Source organism: Amblyomma mixtum, chromosome 7 (assembly GCF_055824585.1).
Source record: "Amblyomma mixtum isolate Tamu chromosome 7, ASM5582458v1, whole genome shotgun sequence".
NCBI lineage: Eukaryota > Metazoa > Arthropoda > Arachnida > Ixodida > Ixodidae > Amblyomma > Amblyomma mixtum.
The window spans coordinates 129,347,107-129,373,290 of record NC_143018.1 but is presented as its reverse complement, the minus strand read 5'-3'; the positions used below and the strand labels follow the sequence as shown (position 1 = coordinate 129,373,290).

Below are 26,184 nucleotides of genomic sequence, written 5' to 3'. Positions count from 1 at the left end.
CACCTGTTCAAAAACACATGGTGGATAGCCACACTGCATAAGCGGCGCAATTTGCCCCAAAGGGCCTTAATGGCAAAGGCATCCCTCTGAAACCTTTGAATCCCAAAGGAGTGGCCTTCGACAAGCTGTGATCGCTGCTCCATCACTGCAGTAAGCTAAAAGTTGAAAAGAAAATCTAAGCATTTCTGTAGTTCTGTGTTTTTTCCACATGCTTATATTTTGGGCTGAGATCTGAGACAAAGAAAAATTGTTGCACAGGCACCGAGAGGTCCTTGATCTTACCAGGCACAAAACCGTGCTTTTAGGGGGGAAGGGAGGAATAGACAATTATTGGGAGGGAGTAGGTGGTTGAAGCAAAGCAGAGCACATGGAGTGAAACGGATGCACTAGCAAAAATTCGTACATTTGACAGTCCAGGAGATAAATTAAGAAATAAAGTGAGCACAAAAAGAAAACACTCTAAGAAGATAATGCCAACAAATGAAGACAGCTTTTATTGGCCACTTCTAGATGGTGCCAACGTTTATAGATATTTTTTTAGTTCCATAACTCCTCGCAGCGCCCGTAGGGAGCAGGCGGCCTGTCGCCGTCCCCGCCACCGCGGCGCTGCAATCGCGGGTTGAGCTAGGAGAGCGAGAGTCGTCTGCTAGCGTGCAGCGTTTGGCACGAGCACTCGCATTCGAATCATCGCTGCGCGACTGCTGTTTTTTGTTTCCGGCTCTTGCCCGGAGGTATTTCATAACATATGTGTGCTTAGCGCGTTTGCGAACTTAAGAGCGATATTCTGAGCCGTGTCACAAGCGGCCGTTTTGTACGGGCAATGACGAAATGCATGCTTCGATTCTGCTTCTCGTGGGTTAAACCTAACCTTGCTACTTCAATAGATTCGTATTATCCGCCGAACCAGTTTTTCGCGACTGGCTGTTGTGTCTCGCATTTCGCGCAAAATTACTTTTACGTTTATTACAGCAATACTAGTGCAAATAAAACCCGCTGCTGTCTTGGTGGCTACGGCCCACGGCTTCTTTCCCGAAAGCCGCGAGTTCGATACCGGTGTAGGCGAAATGCAAGAGTAATTCAAGGCCCTTGGCATTTAAATAGAAAAAAATTATTCACAAACCCACTAAACATTGTTGTTGACAGATTTGCTGTCAACTAATTTGTCAGACAAGCTTCGCCTAGTTTCGCTCTTTTTGAGCTCTAACGGCGTTACTATTTTCCAACCACTTTGCTCGCGCAAAGAAGTGCATGCGCGTCACTAAATAAAAGTAAATTAATTGAGCTGTGAACACCTCAGCATGCTCTGGTAAACCAACACCATTCGTGCCTTTTTTTACAAGAGAATCCAGCACGTTCCAAAACAGGTCGCCAAACAACTCGCCCTTTCAAGCCTGTTTTATAGCACCCTCTACCGCGCTTACACAGGCAAAGGGTACGGTACGCGAGAAGGGTACACGAGACCGCCACTAACATACTCGCGCTCAATAATGAGCATATAGCCTCACGCGGCAGAGAATCCTGCCTGCCAAGTGCGTCACATTGCGTCACAGAGTTCACATTGCGCTTTATTTTTCATTTTGAAAGCCACACAGCCTGCCAAATAGTACAAGGCTGTTTCTTCTGGTGATGGAACACTGTATCTGTGGTCGTTGGAAGCATTGGAGAGGTCCCTGAAAGGTATCGCCATCAGCTCCTGCCAGATCTGTTCTTTCTAGCCTTTTTCTGAATGAGGGCGTCGTGACGCTTTTCTCCGAGGCTTTTGAAGGCACTAAGTAAGACACGATCAGTTCCCGTCTCACAGTTCCATTTCACAGCTACTTCAGCAGGTGTGTAAAAGAAAACAGCCTAAATAATGATAAGATGGAAGACTCCATCTGAAGCTGCAAAAAAATATTGTAAAATAGAGCAAATAAACGTTTTCCACCACCACCTAAATAATTGCCTGAACTTTGTCACTGTAGGGTGGTCTTCGTCACCTCCTAATGGGCTCACTAGGCCAAAAAATCTCTGAATTAAAAAAACACATTATATATGAGCATTTCTAGGCTTTTTCAACGTGCCAGTCTAATTACCTCAAGCGGGTCTTGGTTTAACTTCGCTGTGAGAATATAGCTGACGCCCTTGCTGTGTAGGAAGTCTATAATGGACAGCACTGACATCAATGTCACCCGCAGGGACTCAACGGTTTGATTTGATGCAATGAGTTTGATATTTCCTCTTGCTTCCGTACGGATGGCGTTTCTCCGGGTTGCTCTTGTACCCGCTGGTACAGCCGGGCACGAAGCAAGTTGGCATTGTCGCGCTCGAAAGCTGTTTCACGGCCAGCAGCGTTTGTTCTGAGTGCACGATAGGGACCACGTGTTCGCAGAGCGCACAGGAACACAAATGGACAAAAAAAGGCAACGACAAACCCGCGCACACGGGCTAAAGTAACTGCAGCCTGCAGGAGAGGAGCCGCGCGCGCGCCGGCGACCGCGCAAACCTTGACTGCAGCGCCCTCTCACCGCCCAGGTACAAGCAGCGCCCGCTTTCAGGGGAGGAGTTATGGAACTAAAAAAGTATCTATAAACGTTGGATGGCGCCACAATCGGTGAGCCCCTGCAAATTGGCCCCGAGGGCTTGTCACCAAGCTGGCAGTTTCAAACCTGGTGTGATCTATGAGCTTGGAGTGACACCAAATGTCTGTCGTGGCAAGGGCAATAAACAAAACCTGCTGTTGTTGGCAACAGAAGCTGTTAGTACTGCTTTTATGCTTTTATGGAGGAAGTGCGATGGATAAATTTCTAAGCTCAACAAAAGAATGAAAAACTCCACTTCGGTTTTGAAACTCTTACTTCCGCTGCCTTATACAGCGTGAGGGGTTCTAAGCTCAGATTGTTGCATCTTTGAGCGGTACCGAGTAGCTGAGCTGATGGTACTTTGAGGTCTTGCTCCTTTGCTGAAGCAAGACACCTTTGCTGGGAAGGCCTTCGAGGAGTGCCGCACTGGTAGCACTCTCATCTAAAAATGAAATTAATGGAGAGTTAAAAATAATTTGCAGTGTTGTAAGTAGAAACTTACTAAGGTAAATAGTAAATTGATTTGTGTGAGCTTGACGACCAATTTAATGATGAACAGGGCTTTACGTTGAGGAAATGGGAAGGTTTCAGTAGGAATGAATCAAATGAGTCGGCCTTGCTGGTGTCATTAGGGCATTTTTTAACAAATTCGGAGAAGAGTCTTAATGTTGTGAACTATATGCTGTCCGTTACAGTGGCGAAATTTTCACCTCGTGCCTGCCTGCTACATTAGCAGACAGATTTTTCAGTGTGCTTGTTGTGAATGAACTTGCTCAGATTTGAAAGCAGCAGGGAAGCACTAGTTCAAATGCTTACGTTTAACACACGACCTTGCTTTGGAATGCAGTCGCTCCAGTAGGCGCGAGCAAGGAAGTGCTGGTGGACATGTGCGGGTGCTCCAGGGAGGGAAGCAAGACACTGCGAGGCCCTGTAAACTGGTGGGAGGTGTCCCCGTGGTCCTTGCTATCGTTCTAATCCAGTGCAGTGGTGACAGCGTGAGCTCCCTGGTGCGTTGAACTGGCGCCCTTGCGACCCTGACTGCTGCCTCCACTTCTGGTGGGCTGTCGTCAATCTTGCCAACCATGATTCCCCGAACAGGACATCTGCTGCGAGTGAACCACTAGGTTAGTGCCGTGTCATTTTCCTGCCGTGTAGTGATCAATGTATGTGCTCGTAACATTAGTTTGTCGTTTCTGTACTGCTCCAACATGTTTCGCTGCCGTTGCTTTTGATGTTAATGACTTTTACTTGTTAAAGGTTCGGCACTTATTTATTATTGAAATACTGTCGCTTGCTGCAATGTTTTTTTGTCCAATATCATATTACTTTATATTTTGTTACTTATGTGCTGCACACTGCTGCATGAACTGTTTTGTGGAACTGTGACCTCATCAGGCCTTACCGCCTTTTGTCACAGTTCCCTCTTTCATGTATTTGAAGGAAAATAAACCTCAAACCTCACTGATTAACTTTTTCGTTACCTCGCCATTATGCATCAGTAATCGGTGATCGATGGATTATAAGTGTGATTTCAGTGCTACTGGGGCTACCGAGGAGTTGCTGTGCTATTGGGTTGTTTAGACACTCTACTTTGGTTTCTTGCATAGTTTGTATTTTTCCCGCGAAGCAGCAATTTTCAAAACGCACTTGAGGTTAAGGTGCACATGCCACAGGCGCGGCATGCGCTCAGAACAATCCCACTTCACACGATTCTGCTGCATCTGCAACAGCTTTGTTCAGTGCATCAAGTAGCAGATACTCTGACGATGAGATTGCATCATTGGATTTCAGTTCTGATGACGCTGTGCAGTGTCATAACGAAACATGGGCACCTGCACTCCCGTAGGTTTAATTTTCTTGTCTGTTCATTCATTCCCGCAACCAGTTTGCACATTGCACTGATGTGATGAATGGTAATTCTGGGTTCTGTAGTGTCCCGACATCATATGGGCAAGATTTACTTCCATCTGACCAAAAAAGAATCGATTATGCAAAAAACAGCGCGAACAAATGGGGACGAAAGGAAGAATACACAGGAACAAGCGCTGACTCTCAACTAAAGTTTAATCACAGGAAACATGCTTATAAAAGGAAACAGAAAACAAAAAAAAACACCAAAAAACAGAACGCACGTGTTACTATGTGATGTCCAGATATGCAACCTCACAGTCACGCAGGAGCAGGGATGGTTTGCTAACACACAATCTTGCTTTCTTTGCCATGTTGTACGCCTCGATAATTTCCCTGGTCAACTGGTCGGGGTGTTTGTACGAAATGTCGGTACAATGCAAGGACGGAAAACAGGACTGACACTCTCGGCAATGGTCAACTAGATTAGTGGAGTGATTAGATTCTAATGAATTGAGATGTTCTCCGAGTCGTGTGTTAATGCAACGTCCCATTTGCCCAATGTATGTCTCACCACAGGACAGAGGGATTTTATTAAGTACTAAGTACCCCTTTGGAGCACGGCACAAACCTTTTATCGTGCTTAAAGGGACAGTGAGGAGAGCTCTATTCATATTTTTTTTATAGCAAAATCTGATAGTTCAGCATTTCATGGCTTTGTTGCCACTTGGCCGGCAGCGAAAGATGCATTTATTTCTAAGGAATTTGGATTTGAAGTTGAAAAGTTTTTCCTGCCACTTTGATTCGAACTTGGGATTCTCCTATGACGACACAGGACTAAGTGACGTGAAACATGACGTGCACATGACGTAACGCAGACTCCGTGATTTCTGACGGCCAGCAAAGCGGCCTAGCAGCAGCCGAAAAGAAAGCTACCGCCGGCCGCACGTAAGGCATCTATCGGGTATTGCGGCCGTTGCTACCGTCGCTTTGTTTGCACCGGCGTTTTGCCAGCGTTACGATGGATCCTGTTCTCGAAGTCGTCAACGAAGTTCTCGCATACCGCATATCCTTTAGCATACCGTGTACCTTGTTACCGTCAGCGGAATACCAGGAGCCCGCCTATCGCCGCTGAGCAGGCGCTGATTGGTGACGATGCTGCAGGCGCGCGCGTGGTTGCCGGGTGCATGGCGCCATCTAACGACGTCAAGGAGATTTGCGCATGCATTGGCTGCGCCTCAGTGATTTGTGGCTTCTCGTTTCTCAGTGTTACTAGAAGCATTGGTTCTAGCAACACTGTTTTGTCCTATGACGCCATGAAGCTTGTACTTGCGAGTTTGGCCTGTGGCGGCGATACCTGTATTTTGGTTCTTGCTCTTTTCTACGTTACAAGAGCTTGTCAGTATGAATGGCGTTTTTGTAATCAGGAGCTGGTATTCTGTCGATGCAAGTCAACTTCAATTCCTCCTCACTGTCCCTTTAACACCACAAGACGCTACAGATTTCTTGGGATTGCGGGACTTATTTTCTACCGCTGAACAAATTTTATTCTGCTTATTAGGGGCCGAAAAAACCACATCAACTTCATACCTATGGGCCATATTTTTAAGACCATGAGAAAGGCGATGTACTTAGGGAAGGACTGCAAACTTTTTTTGTTTCTGTTCTTTCTGTAAAGACGGCAGCAATGCCGGTGATTTGAGCTTTTTAATTATTTCATTGCAACCCAAAGTGATAAGTTCAACCGGGTAACCTGCTTCCCTCTCTCAGCCTGATTATCGAAGCTTTGTTGCATAGCATGGTGACAAGATTTTGACAACGCAGATGACAAGGATGAAGCAACAATTCCACATTTCACTACCTTAGAATGATGCGACTTATAGTTCAGCAGCGGTTTATTGGCCCGTGGTGCGTAATTCCAACACATGTGTCCCTTCCCTTCAGTCAAACATAAATATAAGAATTGTATCTGGTTATCAACCGGTACTTCAATGGTGAACTACAAACCCCATGCATTAGCTTTGAATGCTTCTAACACTGTTGACATGTGCCTAGCAAAGTCCGTTTTTTCAATGAGGATCAAAAAATCATCGACGTATCTGAAAATTCGGTGCGGCATCCCACCCAAATCTTTCTGGATAGCTCTATCCACGAATGACAGAAAAATATCACTAAGCGCAGGCGCTACTCTAGACCCAATACAAACACCCGCTTTCTGTGTATAGAGTGTGCCTTCCCATTCAGCAAAGGTAGATTTAACATAAAAAGACAACAGCTGAAGGAACCCAGACACGGAAATACCGCAAACACTTATGAATTGTTCTTCATCATTGTCCGAAGTGATGCAATCAAAAACAGCAGTCATCATTTCCTTGTGTGGCAGAGAGTAGTATAAATCTACCACATCAATGCTGAAAGCCGGGCATGAACCTGGGTTTTGCGCCTGTAAAAAATTAACGACACACTCAGAGTTTGGTACCTTAAAAGGATGATTAATAGATAAGGCTGCCAAATGTTTCTGTAAATAGCCAGAAATTTCGTGTTGCTAGGTACTCTTTTCCGTCACAGTGGCCCTAAATGGTAATCCCGTTTTATGTGTCTTAGCAGAGAAGAAAATCTTTAAACAGTTGCTTTTTGCCTTGGTTACACTGCCTTTAAAGGGGCTGCGAAACACTGCTTGGGGGGATACCGGCTATACTTCAGGTGGGTTCTTTATGTCACACAGATGCCGACTTAAAAAGAATTACAGGAATCGATGCACAGGAACGGGAGTTATTCAGTGAAGAAATTTGAAAATACAAGCAAACAAAACGCTGCCCTCAACTCTGTTTTGGCGGGGCTTCCCACTCCTATTCCGCTCTCCCAATGACGGCACCTGGTGCAACCAATCAAAACAGCCAGCCAGAGCACGTCGCGGAAGTTTGTACTCCATGGTTGCCTGCTCTCTGTAACTCGTTCTTGCTGAGACTGGCAGCGTCGTTTCCATGCCAGAGCACCCCTGGTGGTGTATTTTTATTTTACTTGCTTTGCAGGGCTTTTATCTAAGACAAACAAGTTGTTTTTGTTGATGTAATATAAAACGCAGACAGGTGACAAAATGTGTCTCTATTTATTCACACAATTTGCAGTATATTTACTGTTTGTCCGATCATCAAGCTCGCGCCAGGTGATGTCATATCCGCTGCTAAAAACCCGCCACTGTGTGGCGACACCATCAGAGCCATGAAGTTGTTTTTGGGAGGACATTAAAATATTAAAAAACGGAATATACGCGGTATTACCGACGCTAATAGCACCATTATAACTCACTGTATGCAATCAACAGGCAAAACAGTTAACTAAGATTGTGTTTCTGGGCCCCTTTAAGTCGCTCCAGATTCAATTGTTCAAGCAGTTGCACCGCCCTGCTTTTTACCTTCTGTAACTTAGCCGAGACCGGTTGAAAGTTCTTCTGGATCGCTACTAATGCTTTATCTGAAAACGATTCCAGTAGGACTACAGAACACTCCTCTTTATCCGCAGTTACGAGTCGCAAGTTATTCGAGGCAAGGAAGTTGATCAGTGACCCGAATCCCTTCCCATGCTTGACCGCCGTTCTTAGAAGTCCTGGCTAAAACCGCTGTACATTCCTCTACGCACCTGGGTCGAGACACATCCGGTGCCAGGAGAGAAATGATCGCGCCAGGGTCACCTTTTGGTAGTGGCGTATCACCAAGTACAATCACTTTTCCTGGTTGCTGCGAGGTCCCCTTCCTTGACGGCAAATTCGGTCGAACTCTGCTCCACAAGAACTCCGTGCACACGTCAACCGTTTTGCACCATTCACGGTACATACGAGGATGGTGATGTTGACTTCCGCTGTGCTCACAGGCAACTCTCGGGCGGTCCTTGAAAAACCAGCCTTGGTGCCACCATTCCGAAGACAGGATTTTACACACGCGGCGTGCATGTCCTTTGGACGGTTTGCAGGAACCCGCAAATCGCTTGAAATTCTGGTGGACACAAACCTTTCCTTGCATGCCAGGAGGACACACGAGCTTTGCACACACACACAGCAACCAACGAGGCCAAGACAGCCGGGGGTTTTGGTGTTTTTTGTTTTCTGTTTCCTTTTATAAGTGTGTTTCCTGTGATTAAACTTTAGTTGAGAGTCAGCGCTTGTTCCTGTGTATTCTTCCTTTCGTCCCCGTTTGTTCACGCTGTTTTTTGCATAATGTATCGCCAACTCGCCCGCTTAGCTATCCTGTTGAAAGAATCGATCACAGGCCCAGTCGAAGTTGTGGTACCGGCCTAGAATTGATGCTCCATAAATAGCCCAGAGCTGTTTGTGAAAGATGTGGATGTGTTCCGGCTGGTCCTAAATCATCCTAAACGTCTTACAAAAATAGTTTCTTGTGAAACTGAAGCGTTGTGGACTGTGTTTGAGCAATTTACTGTGAAACCTAGTTATGACGAATGCTGATAATACAAGTTATTGGCTATATCGCACTGTACCTAAGTATTTTCAAAAGACGCATGCATTTCTTTATACATATATCGAACGGGGTTTGCCATAAAACGGATATATCAAACTGCCGAGCACCAAGGTGTGCCTGCTCAGATGGCAGGCGGTGGGCTTTGCCTCACTACACGGGCGACTAGTGGTGGTGCGGCGAGCGTTATTGCCACAGTTGACGCTTTGTCTCGCATTTTCCTACAGCACCACAGAAGGTATAGCGGTGTGCACAGCTGTTAGCCAGGCGGTTGGCATTCGTTTGCGCCTCTCGCACCCATCGATAGTGCCCCTAAACCAGCGACAGGGTCGGTTGGTGCAGCTTTCCAGCAGCCATCCTTTGCTCGCGTCAACTGTCACGGAGCAATCAATGGTGGTGAAAACAGTGATAGGTTTTTTATCCTGGCATGCGATTTTTTTAAAGGTCTCTCCCGGTTGCTGTTCTTTCACTGATCAAATTTTGCGTCTCCAGCATGAGTTCTTTTGAAATTTTATATCACGAATTTCAGCCATAGCGAACTACTTTACGATTTTGTACCTATTTACTATAATAAGGTTTCACTCTACTACCTTACTTTTTTATTTTTGTGTGAGTAAATCATCACAATGGTATGGCAGATATACTTTTTATATTTTTGCAATTTTTTTCGGCTTCTTCAAAAATCGTTTTAATTGATAAGAATGTCAAATGGTACATTTAACAGCCTATATTTTGATGCATTGCATTTTAATTTTAAGATTTTTTGCTCGGAGTAGAATTTATATCAAGGACACCCTGAAAACAGCCTATTTTAATTAAGAGTGAGAAAAACATTTCTGGCAGAAAATTTTTTTGGGTTGTATTTCAAACTTTTACTGGCTAGTTTATAATAAATTAGAAACATTCTGTTTGTTCGAGAGTAATTTTATTTATATACAATGCCTGCAGCTCCCAAAAGCATTACTGCAGGACGAAAAGAATACAAATTGTTTACATATTGTATTTAATGTTTTTAATATATTTTTCTCCAAGAGACATTACCTTGGCAACGCAATTTTTTCTTAATTTTCTACTGTTTTGTCGCTTTGCCGATTTTTTTTTCACAAAACTCACACCATGTATATAAGTTGAAATAAATTTTTTCAGAGAGCACATTCTATTTCCATTTTTTTGAATCATATTGCATTTTTTTTACACCTCACATATTTTGCAGGCAAAAATTTGTGAAGAGCTATAAGGGATGGTCTTTTTTTTCCATGCTAACAAACGAGTTAAGCATGTAAGTTTAACGGCTGATTGAAGGAGGTTGCTGATACTGTGTCTTTCAAGCTCACCCCTGCTGATTTTCTTTCCACTGTACGTGAAAAGGAAAGGAAAAAGCTCTGACCAAAGCTCTTTTATGAGGAGCAAGCTGATATTTCGGGGCTCAACTTTTTCTCCCATTTCTGGATTCACTAGGTGGCGACAAGAGAGGCCACTTTGAACTGTGTTCCCTCTGTGAAGAGGGAACTGTGTTCCGAATTGATCAATAACCCGAAGAGGGAACTGTGTTCCCTCTTCGAGTTATTGATCAATTCGCTCTCGCCCTACCATAAGCTTGCCGTCCTGGTTAGCTCAATTGGTAGAGCGACTGCTCCGGTGTAGCGGTGGTCCTGGGTTCGAACCCCGGACAAGGACGAATTTTTCTTTAACTGCGAAGTTTCTAAGAAAGCTGTATAGCTTTCCTTTGTAGCCGTATGGCTGCGCTCGGGTGGACGTCCATGAGTAATTACTCCCTTATTACGGTTCAGGTCTCCACCGAGGTAATGTGAGAGATACTGTGCCATTTTCTTTTCTCAGAAGCAGTTTCCGTCTTCATTTTCATCTGCCACCATCACACTGGTGCCTTTGACGTAAAGGGTGGTCATGCGATTTGAGTGGCCTATTTCCTGGTACCTTGGATTAGACTGGCTGGAAGTTGAAAAGGTGCCCCCTCTTCTACTCTACTCATACTTCAAGAAAGAGCCAAGTCGCATCGTGTGGCTCTTCATGAGACGTGCGGTTTGAGCTCTTTCGGTTCCTTCCTTTCTGCTGCAGCTGCACAGATTCCTGCCAAAATGTTAGCGGTCCAATTTCCGCATCCCGCTATGCTGTCCCTCAGTTCGTTGTCTTAATTTTTCTCATCACCCTCTTTGTTCCAGCTCAATGGATGAGTGCACCAGACGCAACTGTCACAAAACTCTTTTTCTACCGTTATGCGCCTGCACATAATCCAATTCCGCAGCCAACCTAACACTGCACGTGGCAGAGATATGTGGGCATAGAACGTGGGCAGGGCTGGGTCCTCCCAAGTCCTCGTCACAATTCGCATCAGTTGTGACCTGGTTATCCGTGATGGTGACAGTGATATCTACCTCTGTAAGCTCTCCCGCGGTCTCAGTGTCTTCGTCCACGGAGGCTGAGTTGCATGTGGCTGCCCCGTCACAAATAGCATCAGAAAATTCAAACAACTGGTTCCACAAATCATAAACAGCCGCGGCAACTCTGTCAGGCCCAGCTGACAATGAGTTTGCTCAGTGTTCTCCGGGAAAGCAGAGACCAGAATCTCATAAGCAGATCTGTGTAGTTTCTTTTTTACATATTCCACAGCCCACTTAGCATAGACAGGGCGCCTAAGAGGTCGATTTTGGGTCTCTTCCTGTCCTAGGGTTCGGTGGGGCCATTCAAGCAGACATTTCCTTAAACCAACCTTCACTGCCCGGATTATCCCCCGGTCCAAGGGTTGAAGCACCGACGTTTCGTTTGGTGCCAGGAAGTGAAGTGCAATGTCTCTGGAACTAGCACTGCAGTGGTGGGCACAGATGTAGTGATCTTGGCCTGTCGGGTCGTCGTTCCAAGCCTCCAGCCACTTGGCAAAGAGTTCAAGGGTCATGCATGCTCCTCTACTGAACCTGTAGGTCATTAGAACTGAAAGCATGTTCTGTGAGCATCAATGAGTCTTGCTTTTTCCGATCATGAGTGTCTAAGCTTCGTTGATCCTTATGTTGGTGGCGAGCAACTCCAGATTACTTCTCACCTCGTCCAACTCGCTTGATAATTTCTGGTTTTGCGAAAAAGGGAATGCTCTGCTGTTTCATGGCTGCTATCCCACGCGCACACAGACAACGAAAACTGTGCGACATTGTCGGTGGCAGCATGATGCACCGAACGTGCAAACTGCATGACAATCGGGCACAATATAGACAATGGGCTAAAAAGGCATATTCTGGTTGGCTGGGTGCGTGCCCGCCACCTACGTCATAGAAAATCCGCAACATTATTAATCTGCGCATGCTACGTAGCACCAATGGCACCTGCAGGTTCGTGTGGGGAAGGTAACCTGCGGAGGTGTGCCGAGGGAAAGCCAGTTTCTTGAGTTGACCGGTGTTGCCTGAAGCTCGACTTATCAGATGTGACGGCTAATTTTTTTGCAATATAGACAAGCATTTTCCTATACGTTCATGTTGTAGCTTTACGATGCTCAGAAATTATTCGCTGTAAAGGATAATTCGATTTAACCGAGTTCGGTGTAATCGGGTTCGACTGTATCTTTAAGACGAATTAGTAGGGACCACAAAATTTGTCCTTAACAGTAGTGCATCTAAACAAGATGTGTGAACATGCTAGGTGTGCCCAATATATGATGCATGAAAACAATGAATATGGTAGCCCTTCAGAGACAGCATAATTGCAAATAGAGCATTTATTACACTATGCATTGCAGTAAGCTTGAAGTTGGCAGTTGTGCACACTTCACCATTTTGTGGATGTGCTGTATTTTCTGTGGTGCCACATGAATGCAGGCAGCATAGCAACACCTCCGGCAGAGAAAATGATCAGCAGTGGACATTATCCACATTTCTCTCCCGGCTTGGAGGCTATAGGGACTGGATACGTCCACCTGTTCTCTTATTACTCTATGTTAGTGTTGATGTTGGTAACAGCTATGTTAGGCAACAGAGGTTTAATAGCACCTCCTGTCAGCCCATAACTGCTTTCCCGTTTGTGCTGTTTTGTTATCACTACATTGAAACATGTTTGAGTCTGTCTGGCATTTATAGCCTTTAGTGAGTGCACCTGTGAAGGGGAACAAACTGGAAAAAGGAGAGGGCTGAGTCGGGACACATGCGCTGATTTTCATGTGTCTGTGTCTGTCTCATCTTCTTCCGTCCCGTCCGTCAGCGCTGTTTTGCCGTACCATTCAAACTGGAAAAGCTATGTTTATGGAATGTTTCATTGGCAGGGTACGGAAATTGCACAAGAGGAGTGCAGAATTGAATAGTGCGTAGCGCCAACATCGAGCTGTACTATAATCGTCGGAGATTGTTCCAGTATCACTAATGGTGAGCCACGGTCGTTCAGCCCGATGTTGCGTTGCTCCCACTGCCAGAGACAAACTACAGTTGGCAATTGCATTGGTTGCAATTTTCTTTTCAACACTAGAGGGCAGTAGTTGTCCATGAAGAAAGCATTTCACATCCTTAGTGTGTTTTAAGCCTGTCAAATCATTTTCGCCAAAAATGGCCGAAAAGCTTGGTGATATTGGTTTGTTTTTTGGGAATTATTTTGGCGATTGAAGGGTTAATGAACAGAGGCACCACTCCCTGGCTCTGCACCCACCCCTGACACAAGCATGGTGGGCTGTATATTTCAGACAAAGGCTGAGCGTGCAGTGTACTCAAGAAAAACAAATATACAGGGGGCACATCATCATCATCAGCCTCACTACGCCCACTGCAGGGCAAAGGCCTCTCCCATGTCTCTCGAATTAACCCTGTCCTTTGTCAGTTGGTGCCACTGTATCCCCGCAAACTTCTTAATCTCATCCGCCCACCTAACATTCTGCCGCCCCCTGCTACGCTTGCCTTCTCTTGGAATCCACTCCGTTACCCTTATGGACCAGTGGTTATCTGGCTTTCGCATTACATGCCCTGCCCAAGCCCATGTTGTTGCACATGTTGTTGCATTTGGACACTTGACACTGTAATGAGAGAGTGTGGAAACTGATTTAAAAACCCTTGAAATCGATTTGCAGATGCCTGAACCTTGAGTATGTGCTGGGAGGGTAACAAGTTTTTTCCTGCTTTTGCAGGTCCTCATCAGCCGCCCCAGAAGCAGCCGGTTTTACACGTGCAGGTCGTTCACGCAAGTCGTTCTTTTTTTTTTTCATTTCCATAGCTGTTAACAGATGCAGTGAAAAATGGGTGAGAAGCAACGGCCACTGCGTCTTCTTTGCACACTGTTTCCTCTGAAACATTGCCTGTGCAATGCTTTTGTTTGCAGGGCATGCTGCTGCAGAAGTCGGCTTGTCTCTGAGAAGCAATGCATGGTCCTTGGCCTGTCTGGCATGATCTGGTGACTTGGATGCTCGGGCTGCTACCAATTGCTACTGCAATACGAGGGCAGATATGCCGCCGCGGTGGCTCAGTGGTTACGGCGCTCGGCTGCTGACCCAAAAGACGCGGATTCGATCCCGGCCGCGGCGGCTAGAATTTCTTTGGAGGAGAAATTCTAGAGGCCCGTGTGCTGTGCGATGTCAGTGCACGTTAAAGAACCCCAGGTGGTCGAAATTTCCGGAGCCCTCCCCTACGGCGTCTCTCATAGCCTTAGTCGCTTTGGGACGTTAAACCCCATAAACCAAACCAAACCAAATGAGGGCAGATACATGGCACACGCTTGCACCATGCATTTAATTTGCACCATGCATTTCACAAACTTTTTGTTTTCTTTTTAACCAGAGAATGGGGTTCAACATTCTGTCACTCCAGTGATCCTGAGCATTTCTAATTATTGTAAAACTTCAGTGTTTGAGTGCCACTAACTTTTAAGGCTGAAGCCTTTAATGCCTCATCGTTGTAAGCAGCAGTTGTCGACAGAAGTGTCACGCTTTTCAGTTGGTCGAAACGGTCGTGACGTCACAGTGCGCGAATTATAAACGGGGCCAATTGTACTTTGGCTAGTAACCATGCCGCCACAGTGGCTTAGTGGTTATGGTGCTCGGCTGCTGACCCAAAAGACACGCGGGTTCGATCCTGGTCGCAGCGGCCAAATTTCGATGGAGGTGAAATTCCAGAGGTCCGTGTTCTGTGCGATGTCAGTGCACGCTAAAGAACCCCAGGTGGTCGAAATTTCCGGTGCCCTCCACTACGGCGTCCCTCATAGCCTGACTTGCTTTGGGACATTAAACCCCCATAAATAAAAACAGTAACCATGCAGCCAATTAAAGGGATGGTATAGTGATGCTCCTAGTAATTGCGACTGAGTTTAGTTAATTAGTTAATCAAATAATTAGCCTAATTAACCTTTCTAGTCAGACCCGATAAATAAATAACACCGGGTAGGAAATTGGTTGAGATGGGGAATCGAACCAGGGTCTCCGGAGTGCGAGACGAGCACGCTAACCACTCCGCCATGCCAGCTCGATGGTTTGGAATGAACAAAGGCACTAATACGTTCACTCCCATCTTCCTCCCTTCCCTTACAGCGAGGTTCAGGTGTCCACTAAGATATGCAAGACAGATGCGTTTCCTTTCCTCAAAAACCAATTTACTGTTGAGCAAGGCGTAGAGCCGACCGGCGATGGCGTTCTGTGGACTCCCTGGCAATGTTGCAAGACGCTGTCGCGTTCCGCTCTTGGAGGCGAAGCTTAACATCTTAACCACACATCAGTGACACAAGCAGCAGCACCGAGCTCGAGGCTTTCGCCTCACCGCACTTTAGGTCACCAAAGTGCCCCCCTGAATTGAGGGATGGTTGCAGAGCGTATCTGGCCACCTGTTGCGTGGGCCGTACGGTATGAATGTGTCAGCACCAGTCCTGCTGTCCAGAATAGCAGAATTGGCCTTGGTAGTTGGGGTTGGGTGGCTGCTTCATGCAGACTCGAGAGCGTGTAAGAATCCATGCGATGCCACCCACTTTGGAACCTTGAGCCGACCTTGGGTCTGCAGAGAAAGACCAAAAAATTGTGTTCAGTTTTCTTTCCAATTGTAGAATGCGGTGAAGTGCCTTGCAACATCGTTGCATCCTCTATTCTCGTATGCTGGCTCTGCACTGCAGTAACAGTCCTTGTCCTGATGTTGTTGCTTCGTTTCAGGAACAATGGTTTATTTCTCTCGTCTGTCTCTGGCTCTGTGATATTGTATTGCATCAGGCAACCGTGTAACTTAACTTGGAAGATTGTTAAGGCTTGTTTTGTGGTAAACCTGTAAAGGGTCAGTAATTGCAGCCAGTGCATAAGCCAGCTTTTGACTGCGTCAGGTGAAAAGAGCGTTTTTTTTTTCGTTTTTTTGTTTTGCTGATTGCTTGTTATCTCTGCGGTCACTGAGACATGCACAGTGCTGGCTCTGGGCGTATCGTTAGCTGTGTGTTTAAAATTGGGCCTGATCTTTTTTTTTTTATTTTTTTGAGGACAGACGATGAGCAGTGCAAGGGAGCCGATTTTGCCGCAGGGTATGTGGCCACAGAGTGAGGAGACCGTTCTGAGTCTCGTAATCAGTTGAGATCAAGTGTAATAAACATTTTCGTCATTGCAATGAGCGCGTGTTAGAAACTTACTCTCGTGGGTTGTTATGCAATGCTCGTAGCGTGATCTGTGATTCGAGATAGAGACCCAGCAATGATGAGCGCCAAACTCCTCCGTGGTATGACCACCTGCTTCAGTGTTGCTTTGTGTGATCCTGGTTGCATAAACTACGCAGGAAAATGGTTTTGTGCAATCTTGAATGTGCATGTACAGCCTTTTTTGCTGAAATGAAGACCCCTTTTTTATTTTGTTATTTTTGACTTTCACTGTTTTATAACTTGGAGGCACAGCGGTTTTAAATCAGTCAAACCTCCATTTCTTGTTGAGCAGAATGTCTAGACCGTTGAACTGGGGCACTGTGCGGTAACAAGTTCCCCGTAAGCTTATCGCACTGTGCCAACTAGGCTAATGTAACACATAACACAGTGTCGTGCTATTTTTAATTGACCACGAACCCGAGGTTGTGCGTCGTACCTTCTCCTGAAGACTGCAAGATGTCTGCACAGGTGGACCTTCATTGCTGCGTTGGAGAAACCAGCGCTGGTTTCGATAGCAATGGTAGTTTTGTTGCTGTTTAGTTACATAAGTTAAAAACGAGCCTTTTTAACTTGAACCTCTCTCTGCCTTGCGTGCTCTTGGGTAGTGGTTCGTGTTCTCGAATTCAGCAAACATGCGAACTTTGCGCCGAGCTTTGAAACCTTGCTGCATGTCCGCGCAGTGGGAGTATCATACTGCTTGTGTGCTTATGAATGCTGACTGACCAGCACAAATGAAAAAGAAAGAGTGGTTGAGCATTTACCATGACTACCATTTTACTCGCCGACTAAGATGACAGGGAAATGGCTTGGCCATCGTGCTGTGCATAGAATACGACTTGCAGTGGATTGTGCAAAATCGTGCGTGGGACATTTTTCTTGTACAAAATGGTCTCCGTACTTGCCATCCTTAGTCACTGTTTTTCATGCCAGATGTTGAGCAGCTGCGATTAGAAGGCTGCTGCACTATGCACGCAAGCAGCTTTACAACAAGGAGGTCATGAACAGCTTGGTTGCTGACGTCAGAGAAATCTGTCATGTATTTAAAATAGGTTGCAAGCCAGTTTCCAGTGACTGCCAAGCCACATCGCCGGGAGGTTTCACTGCAAGGGAACTTGCGTGCTTGCCCACAATACATCGATTGCATTGAGCACTCTGGGAAACTCTGGACACGCATCGCCTCATTTGCAGCCCATTAGCAAGAATTAATGAGCGCTTATTCCCACGAAATCATTCAGGCTGCAGCATGCAGCCACTACAGGCGCAAGGAAACAGTGGAGGCTCTAGTACTTTGCCGTTGTCCCTGCAAAGCAGCCATTTCATGAGAAGGGCCAAGGTTGTGGGACAATGACATCAGCCTTGATCAATGCAGAGTCAGTAATGTGCTGTTTGTGAATCCGAAAGCCTCATACTGCCTGAGCCGCCTGGATGCAAACTGTGGGCATCTTTTTCTGCGACAGATCCACGCGGTCCAAACTTTCCTTCTCTCTCTCTCTCACTCCTCCCAGTGTGCAGGCTATCCTCCTGGGTGTGGATCTCCTTGGTCTCTGCACTCTTTCTGTGCTGTCATATCATCATCATCATCAGTCTGACTACGCCCACTGCAGGGAAAAGATGTCTCCTCTATCCCTCCAATTAACTACAGTAGAACCTCGTTAATTCGAAGTCCGTCGGACCGCGAAAAATCATCGAATTCACCGTGTTTTCGAATTATCAAAAATCGATGAAAAATGAGAAATAAACGTACGAAACATGGCTGCATCAACACTGCACCTTTATTTTGCCTGAAAAACGGTCACTTGAAGTAGTCATCGATGCACGACTGCTTGGCGCGGTAGTTAGAGGTGCGTAGATACTCCGACGTTCTGGGCGCGCGGGCGAGAGCCGGTTGTGGTCGGATACGTCAGATCGGCGACGCTACGCCAGGCGCTCCGACGCGACTGCTACTTGTGGCTACGGGAGGGGGGGTAAGCTTGCTCTTCTGCCACCCAAGATTGGGGGCACTGCTTGGAGCGGAGCTCCGACGCGAGCGCAGAACGTTCTTACTTTAAATACTTTAAACGTTCTTCGTTCGACACGCCGCCTGGGAGAGGAGGCAAGTGGCGAAGGGAGTAGAGGGGAGGAGTGGCGCGGGAGGCGTGCGCAGTGCATTCTGGGTGGGCGGCTTCGGCGCGCTCGGTGCGAAATAGAAACATGCTGCACGGTGCGGTCGGAGTGCGCCGAAGCCGCCGGACACGTCCGCGGTCATAGCCGTGCCGCGCAAGCGCGCGCTACGTCGGAGTATAAACGCGCCTGAACACAGAACACGTTCGATCGCGGCACCGAACAATCAAAACACTACGAGCAGCGCCTGCCACGAGCTAGACAAACAACAGAAACGGAGCCAGAAAAATTGTGATCTAGCGGCACCTGGTTGTTGCTTTGTCAACTAAAGCTAGCCTCCGAGACTGGTAGTAGACTGTGCAGATCGCTGAGGCACAACAAACCACTGGAAACCGAAAATTGATTTACAGTGTCGCCTGGCTGCCACTCCGGCAACTCAACTATACTGGCCTCAGAGACTGGCTACGCATTTTTCTTGTCGCGAATCACGGAGGCCATGGTTTAAACCTACGTATTATCCGGAGAGGGGCGCGCTGGTTGTTCAAATTATCCAGCAAATTTTGCATGGAAACTGTTGGGACCGCCGAAAACCTTCGAATTACGCGGGATTTCGAATAAACCGAGTTCGAATTAACGAGGTTTTACTGTATGTTCTGTGCCAGTCGCAGCTACCTTATCTATTCCAGCAAACTTTTTAATGCTTTGCCTTTTCTTGGACTTCAGTCCATTGCCCTCAATGACTGTCTGTTCTCTCGCCATTTCTTTACGTTCCCTGCCCAAGCCTATTTCTTCTTGATTTCAGCCAGGAATTGCCTGATACCACCCTGCAATGGGCACTTTTGACCCTGATGGGATGGCAGTCCTGAATTAAGCTCTGAATTCACTCAAAAGGCCCTGTCGTTGCATATTCCCTCTTGATCTTGATGGGCAGGTTGGCGTGCTGCATTGGGTGAAATTGTGAGTGCACCCATGGTCATGTAACTCATGGCAAACAGCTGAGCTTCCTGGTACTTTTGTGCCAAATTTCGCTGTAGGGTGCTGGTTTCTGCAGCGGGAATTAATTAAAATGTGCCATTTTATAACGTCACTGAACGCAAGGCCGTCAATATTCACTGTGCTTTTGCTGAAGGACAAATTGTGGAGTTTGTTATTGGTCATTTTCAGGCGCAGAATCTCCCAAGTTTTCTCATTTGCAGTTGCCATTTTAGCCGATGGGTTTTGCGACACTATGCATGAGGTGATAGGTTGGACTGTTGTGATGTCCTTGGCTGAAACATAGTTTCGATTTCCTGGTTTTTGGTCGTTTAAAATACCGCTCGGTTCTTAGAAAAATGGTGTTTTGTACCAGTGAGAGGTGACCTTAAGGAATGTGACGTGATTTTCAAGCCCCGAAGTTGCCCTTTAATTACTAACACCATTGTGATTGGAGGTTCTTCCCAAATCCATTGTCTCCATGTAGAGACCACTGCATTCAAATTAACCATCCCTGTCATTTAAGCCTAGTCATGCTGCATTGACTGGCAGCATTTTTGTTTCTCCCAATTTTTGTCGTTGTTGCCTGTAACATCCTCTCATGTAATGCCCTTTCATCCTGATGGGAAGTAATTAAAATACAGAAATTTGTTGAAGTTGTCTCTTTCATAGAGTCTAATTTTCTTAGATTAATCACTTTGCTAATTTCCAGAACTTGCCCATTATGCAACTGTATGACAATATACATGCATGCAAGCTTTACATTAGATTATGTTAATATAATGGTACCTGGTATTGTCTTTAAACACTGGATGCATATATGTTCAAAGCAGCTTACGGACTGGGAAAATGTGTTGTCTCTAGTTGGTGAGCTTCTAACATGTAAACGCTTGCTGCAAATGGGGATTTCTTGATGGAGCATTTTTCCGTTAATTTTAACATGTGTGAATTTGGGCTTTTCTTATTTTTAGTGTTGTTTACTACTTATTGCACTTTTTATTGCCCTTGATAGATGTCACAGTGCTTTCACTCTGTTGATGGTGCAAGGTTGTTTAGTTCATGGTTGCAGCCTTTTCAGTGCTTCAAGTTTCTGTATCTGATGCTGCTATAGAAAGATAACACCCTCAGGTCAGTGTGACAGAAGTAAATTTTTTTTTTAAATATATATATATTCTGCAAATTCTAACGAGGTGAGAAGTAAAGCTGGTTGATGTGTGATCAAGAGTGAAAGCAGCGGTTAAACGAGGCCAGTCAGGAGTCTGGGAACGAGGCGCTAACCACCACTCTTTACTGCATGGACATGTCTCAAAATGTCCCAGCTACCCTCATCAAAATACAGCACTGCAGAAAAAGCTCATGCTATCGAAATGTGCCAATGTCTGTGGCTAATGAGTTGAGCTGCTTGTGTGACCAGGTGAATCGCAAAGGCAACTGAAAAACATGAAGAGGAGCGGGTAATGTGGACCTTAATTCACAGAAAAAACTTGGTGTGTGAAATATTGTTGGTCTACGACTCTTGCTGCGTTGGGTCAAGCTCATTGAGGCATGATTGCCTTTGTGAGCATACAAACGTACTGAAGGGTGCGGTGAGTACTTGCGGACGCACACACAGAAACACAGTCTTCAGTTCATACATTCAGTGGAAGGCTGACGAGTTGGGCAAGTTGGTGTACTTTCTTGTACAAAAAAAAAATGGTGCTTGTATTGTCCTTGCCTTGCCAAAGAATTTGCACACCCCTCTAGTGATCGGTAGTTACTCTGGAGTTTACCGAGGTGGTTTGGACCATTTGGTCTTGTACATTGAAGAAAAGAAACCGCTCGTGGTGTCCAGTTCTCTGACTCAAGTCCTGTTTCATGTTACGGTTCCCTTTCTTCTTCAACTCTCGAGTCTTTTGTGCATTTAATTATTTGTTTCGCATGGCAGTATTGTGTGTAAAGCAATTAGTGCTACATTAATTGTATTCCCCCCCCCCCCCTCCACCCGTGCTCTGGCCTCCTGTTGCATTGTTTTCACCTTGCATTTGTAAATTCTTTCAACACACTTTTTTTATTTTATATACTTTGCAGTTTGCAAAAATGCAGTATTATTTCCTCTTTCAGGGCACCGTGCAGGATCACAGAATCGGAAGCCTGACCAACTCTGTGCGCATGCCCTTGTTCGGCGACAGCACTTCAGTTACTGTGGAATCTCAAGATTTCAAACTCTCTCAGAACTTTTTGGTTCATGCCAAGTGGTGCTTTTTCCCCATCATGGTCACATGCATTTCAGTGGGAGTAAATGTTTGCAGTTACTGCAGTAATTGCTTGAAAAATGGCCACAACCCTCTTCAGATATTTGAGGGACTATTTCTTGTCTTCCATGGGCCTGATTGGACGAGAGAGCTCTACTTTCACAGCGGTGCAAATGACTTGTGAGATGTGCCATGTGCACACACACGGCTTGTCTTCATCGCTTGCCGCCATCTCTGTGTGGACAGCTCAACCATGCCTTGATGGAAGGGATGGAGGATTGGGGCAGTGAACGAAGAAAGAAAGAAAGCCTGGTAGTGGAGAGCTTTCGATTAATTTTGGCCACCTAGGGTTTTCTAAACATGCGGTTACATGGAACAGCGCATGGCAATGTTCTGATTGTTGCCTCCCCTTAGAACGCGGCCACCATGGCCCCAATTTCATCTCACGTCCTCATGCTCGGCATCCAAACACCGCAACCACTGAGTAATGGCAACCAAGTGTAATGGCACTTGTCACTGCAATCCCTTTCTCCACGAACATGTAAATGCGGGTGAGGGGGTGGATTGCCAGGTGTCATATTCTCGGAAGACAACACCCAAATGTAGTACAGACAGGGTGCTGGAATTCGTGACAGTCTGTTACAGATCCATTACAATTGACCTTGGATCTGGGCAGCTGCAAATGCGTGAAAAGGGTTGGGGCGAGCTGATGTGGTTACTTGCACAACATGGGGCATCAGCCGCTAGTTACAAACAGTCTGTGTTTAGGTTGAGCTCCGTATAAATTGAGGCGCATTATTGCTCTTCGAGTTTGAATGATAAAAGATCCAACTGTACTTTGTTTGTCAGCTGTAAAAACATGTTTCTGTAGGTGCCATATTTTGGCTAAAATATATTCCTGGTGTTCAGCGTTTCATTGGGGCTCAATATTGTGGGGCTGTGTCCAAAGCTAAGCCTAGCATTAGCAGTGTGTAGCATTTAGTGAACGTTATTGTGGACTCAAGCAGCCGATCTTATAATTGCTCAGCTGGAATGCATGTGCATTATGATGCAAGCTTGAATATATCTGGTCATGTTTTGTTACTGCACATAAGGTTGTACTCGCAAATGAAAGAATACTACCACTGTGTGCATTTCTTGCGTTCTGTGCATTGCCCAGTTCCAGGGGACTTCGGCTACCTTCGCAAAGGACATACGTGGCATAGTGTTTAGCTTTTCTTGCATCTTGTGATGCAATTTTATGGTGCCCATGTACACTTATATGCCACTCTCTGTGCCAGACCCTCTTGGCTTATGTTGATGTATAAGCTTGTGATTTGGTCTTTTTTTACTTTGAGCAATAAGGCAGGACATTTCATTCGTTTTTCAATTAACATTTGCTTGGGATTTGCTTTTTTTTGTACTCTTTTCGTGTAAGAACAAGCCCGAGTTTTTACTTTTCTTTTTCAGCTCTTAACATTTGTATAAGCTGTGTTGAACCTCTTATTGAATTCCATTCATTGGTTGTGTATAGCACGCATATTTTATGTACTCTTGTTGCCGCGCTGTTCGTGATTTTTATATACATTTTGACTTTGAGATTTTCATCTCCCTCAGATGTGTTGTGTGTTCTGATTTGCTTCAGGTCTTCCACACTCCTGCTTGTATTTTATAGCTGCTTTACATGTGTGCGTTTTGTATGTATTTTTGTTCCGTACACAGGGCCATTCAAGTGTGTTGCTCATTCCCTCCTGTGCATATATTCTAACCTTCACTCACCTCAGGATGTCTTCTGTGCATAGCAAGGAATATTACTGCATGCACAAATTGATTGTTCTTGAAACCACATTAACAATGAACCGTTCATTTCCGTCTGAAGCTTAGAGTCACTGTTGGCAAGCAAAACGTCTTTCTGTAACCATTGTGTGCATGTTACATTACGGGCAAGAGATGCCTTTTTATTGCTTCTGCGATTCTGGAGAGTTTTTGCCGCAGGCACCAATGACAAAGTTGTCGAAGTAGAGACAGCTTTGTAGTTCTTTGAAACATCTATTCTGACAGCATCACGGCTTCATCTCGAGCCCTTGGTGATAAGACAACATCACACACAATTAATCATAATGAGGGTAATCTTAAAGGTGCACTGAAGAGGATTCTGAACTTGTCTTTTTGCCGCAGGAACTCGATCTACACGTTCCTAGCATTCTTAGAAACTGCAACTTATTGCCCATTATGGCTGATTTCCCTAATTAAACCGAATTAACGTCCGGCTCCCGCCCTTTTTTTTAAATTCTGCCTCGTACGATGGGCGGAGTCGACCAACGTGTGAAGTTCCTTTCAGCCAGCTCCGTGGAGGCTTTGCTTTCGCTTTATTTTGTTTTTTAGGTTTCCATGAATAAATAGTTTCATTCGCAGATAATATAGCCGCAAAATAAGCCTGCAGAAATAAAAATACGTGCGGACTATTTGCTACTACGGACTACTACGTATTACTCCGCCGATGGCAGAGCGGCAAGCCGCCACGGGACTGGCTGCAAGGCACTCCACGCGTTGGTCGACTCCGCCCACCGTACGAGGCAGAATTAAAAAAAAAGGCGGGAGCCGGCCGTTAATTCGATTTAATTAGGGAAATCGGCCATACAGGGCAATAAGTCGCAGTTTCTAAGAATGCTAGTAACGTGTAGATGGAGTTCCCGCGGCAAAACGACAAGTTCAGATTCCTCTTCAGTGCACCTTTAACCCGATTTACGCGCGATCCTTACGGCGATTACTCTAGCTTTTAAAGACGAACCCTCCTGGTGTGATTCCATTGTGAACAAGGCCCGCGTTCTGGGCGCCGAGACTTAAATTTCAATTTTCATTTACTGGTCGGCGTCTCTGTTTTATGAAACATATATTCTTCTATCTGCACTTCACTTGTGCCTATGCTTCCATTACAGGTGCAGAAGCAGCGTGCTGGCCTGAAGACCATTCAAGAGGTTCGCTCTGGACCTCGGGTGTGGGTGACGGCAATTACGAAACCCTGATCGGCATAGCCATTGACAATGTCCATTCCTTGTCCGCCGAGAGCGAGGACGCTGCTTACGAGCAGTGCGGGGAAGAGCCACTACTGGGCTGCCGCTTCTGCCCGTTCAGCGGCAGTAGCTCGATGGACTTGAAGAGGCACTTCTCGCAGGCACACCCCGGGGAGAAGCCGTTCACGTGCGTCCAGTGCTCGGCAGAGTTTGCGACGGCCGGGGAACACCAGGTGCACTTGCGGCTGCACACGGACGATAAGCCCTTCAAGTGCAACCAGTGTTCGTTCGCCTGCACGAGGAAGTTCGTGCTCGTGCGTCATGTGCAGGAGCACTCGGGCGTGAAGCGTTTCGCGTGCAGCGAGTGCCCGTTCATGTGCTCGCGGAGGGACAACCTCAAAGCGCACATGGCATGCCACCGGCGCGACAAGCCATTTAAGTGTAGCGCCTGCTCTTATGGTACCGCCGTCAAAAGGAATTTGGTAAGGCACAGGAAGCATGCGCATAAATATTGATGGGGCTGTGTTCGTAGCATTTTGTCATCTGGTCGCTGCTAGAGAGAAGGAAAGGGGAAGTTTGAAAAATTGAAAAAAACAGCGCAACGGAAGACGAGTCAAGGGAAGAACAAACACCAGTGCTGACTAACAACCAAATGGGTTATTGCTACAGGTGAGGCAGCATACAAAAGAAGTGAAACGAGTAAAAACACAAGAAAAAGCATGATAAAAAGACACCGCTCAACCACACAACCTGACTGAAAAAAAGGCACGTCACTGATTAAGATACGAAAGTTCCTTAGGTTGTAGATTTATCGATTGGCTGCTGAAATTTATTACCTAAGGAACTTGCGAATCTTAATCAGTGACGTGCCTTTTTTTCAGTCAGGTTGTGTGGTTGAGCGGTGTCTTTTTATCATGCTTTTTCTTGTCTTTTTTCCTCGTTCCATTTTATTTGTATGCTGCCTCACCTGTAGCAATAACCCATTTGGTTGTTAGTCAGCGCTGGTGTTTGTCCTTCCCTTGACTCGTCTTCCGTTGCGCTCTTTTTTCAATTGTTCAAACATGTACCAACCAGCCCATATTTGCACTCTTCTGGAAAGGGGAAGTAAACAAAAAAAAAAGGTTCCACTGGTCTTCTGAGGAAAGGGAGAGTAAGGGGAAAGGGATGAAGCAAAGGGACCGTGAAATGATAATTTCTGAGGCTGGGTAAAGTGCACGGGTGATCGGCATTTCTTCGCCCGTCAATGCGCCGCAAAAATATTTAGGCTAGCTTCATTTACAATGCGGGTATCAGTGGATAAAGCGCATGCTTTTCCCCCTCAGAAAAAGAAAAAAAAATAGGACTGCACCCCACCACACCCTGTCGTCCCTTTAATCATGGTCATGCCCAACGAGAAGGCTCACCCACATTTCCCACTACATCGGAGATGGAG

At 45.9% G+C, this 26,184-nt stretch overlaps 1 protein-coding gene across 1 annotated transcript; it reads left to right on the top strand.

The window, feature by feature from the left end:
* The first annotated feature begins 13,992 nt into the window (after nucleotides 1-13,992).
* LOC149337569 (uncharacterized) lies at nucleotides 13,993-25,372 on the top strand. Its single transcript, XM_089553466.1, has 2 exons — nucleotides 13,993-14,032; nucleotides 24,678-25,372. The coding sequence occupies exon 2, from the start codon at nucleotides 24,887-24,889 to the stop codon at nucleotides 25,265-25,267; it is 381 nt and encodes a 126-aa protein (XP_089409592.1). The 5' UTR covers nucleotides 13,993-14,032; nucleotides 24,678-24,886; the 3' UTR covers nucleotides 25,268-25,372.
* The last annotated feature ends 812 nt before the right edge of the window (nucleotides 25,373-26,184 follow it).

Excerpts from the sequence above, each read along its gene's own strand:
- LOC149337569 (XM_089553466.1), top strand. The coding sequence starts at position 24,887 with ATGGACTTGAAGAGGCACTTCTCGCAGGCACACCCCGGGGAGAAGCCG.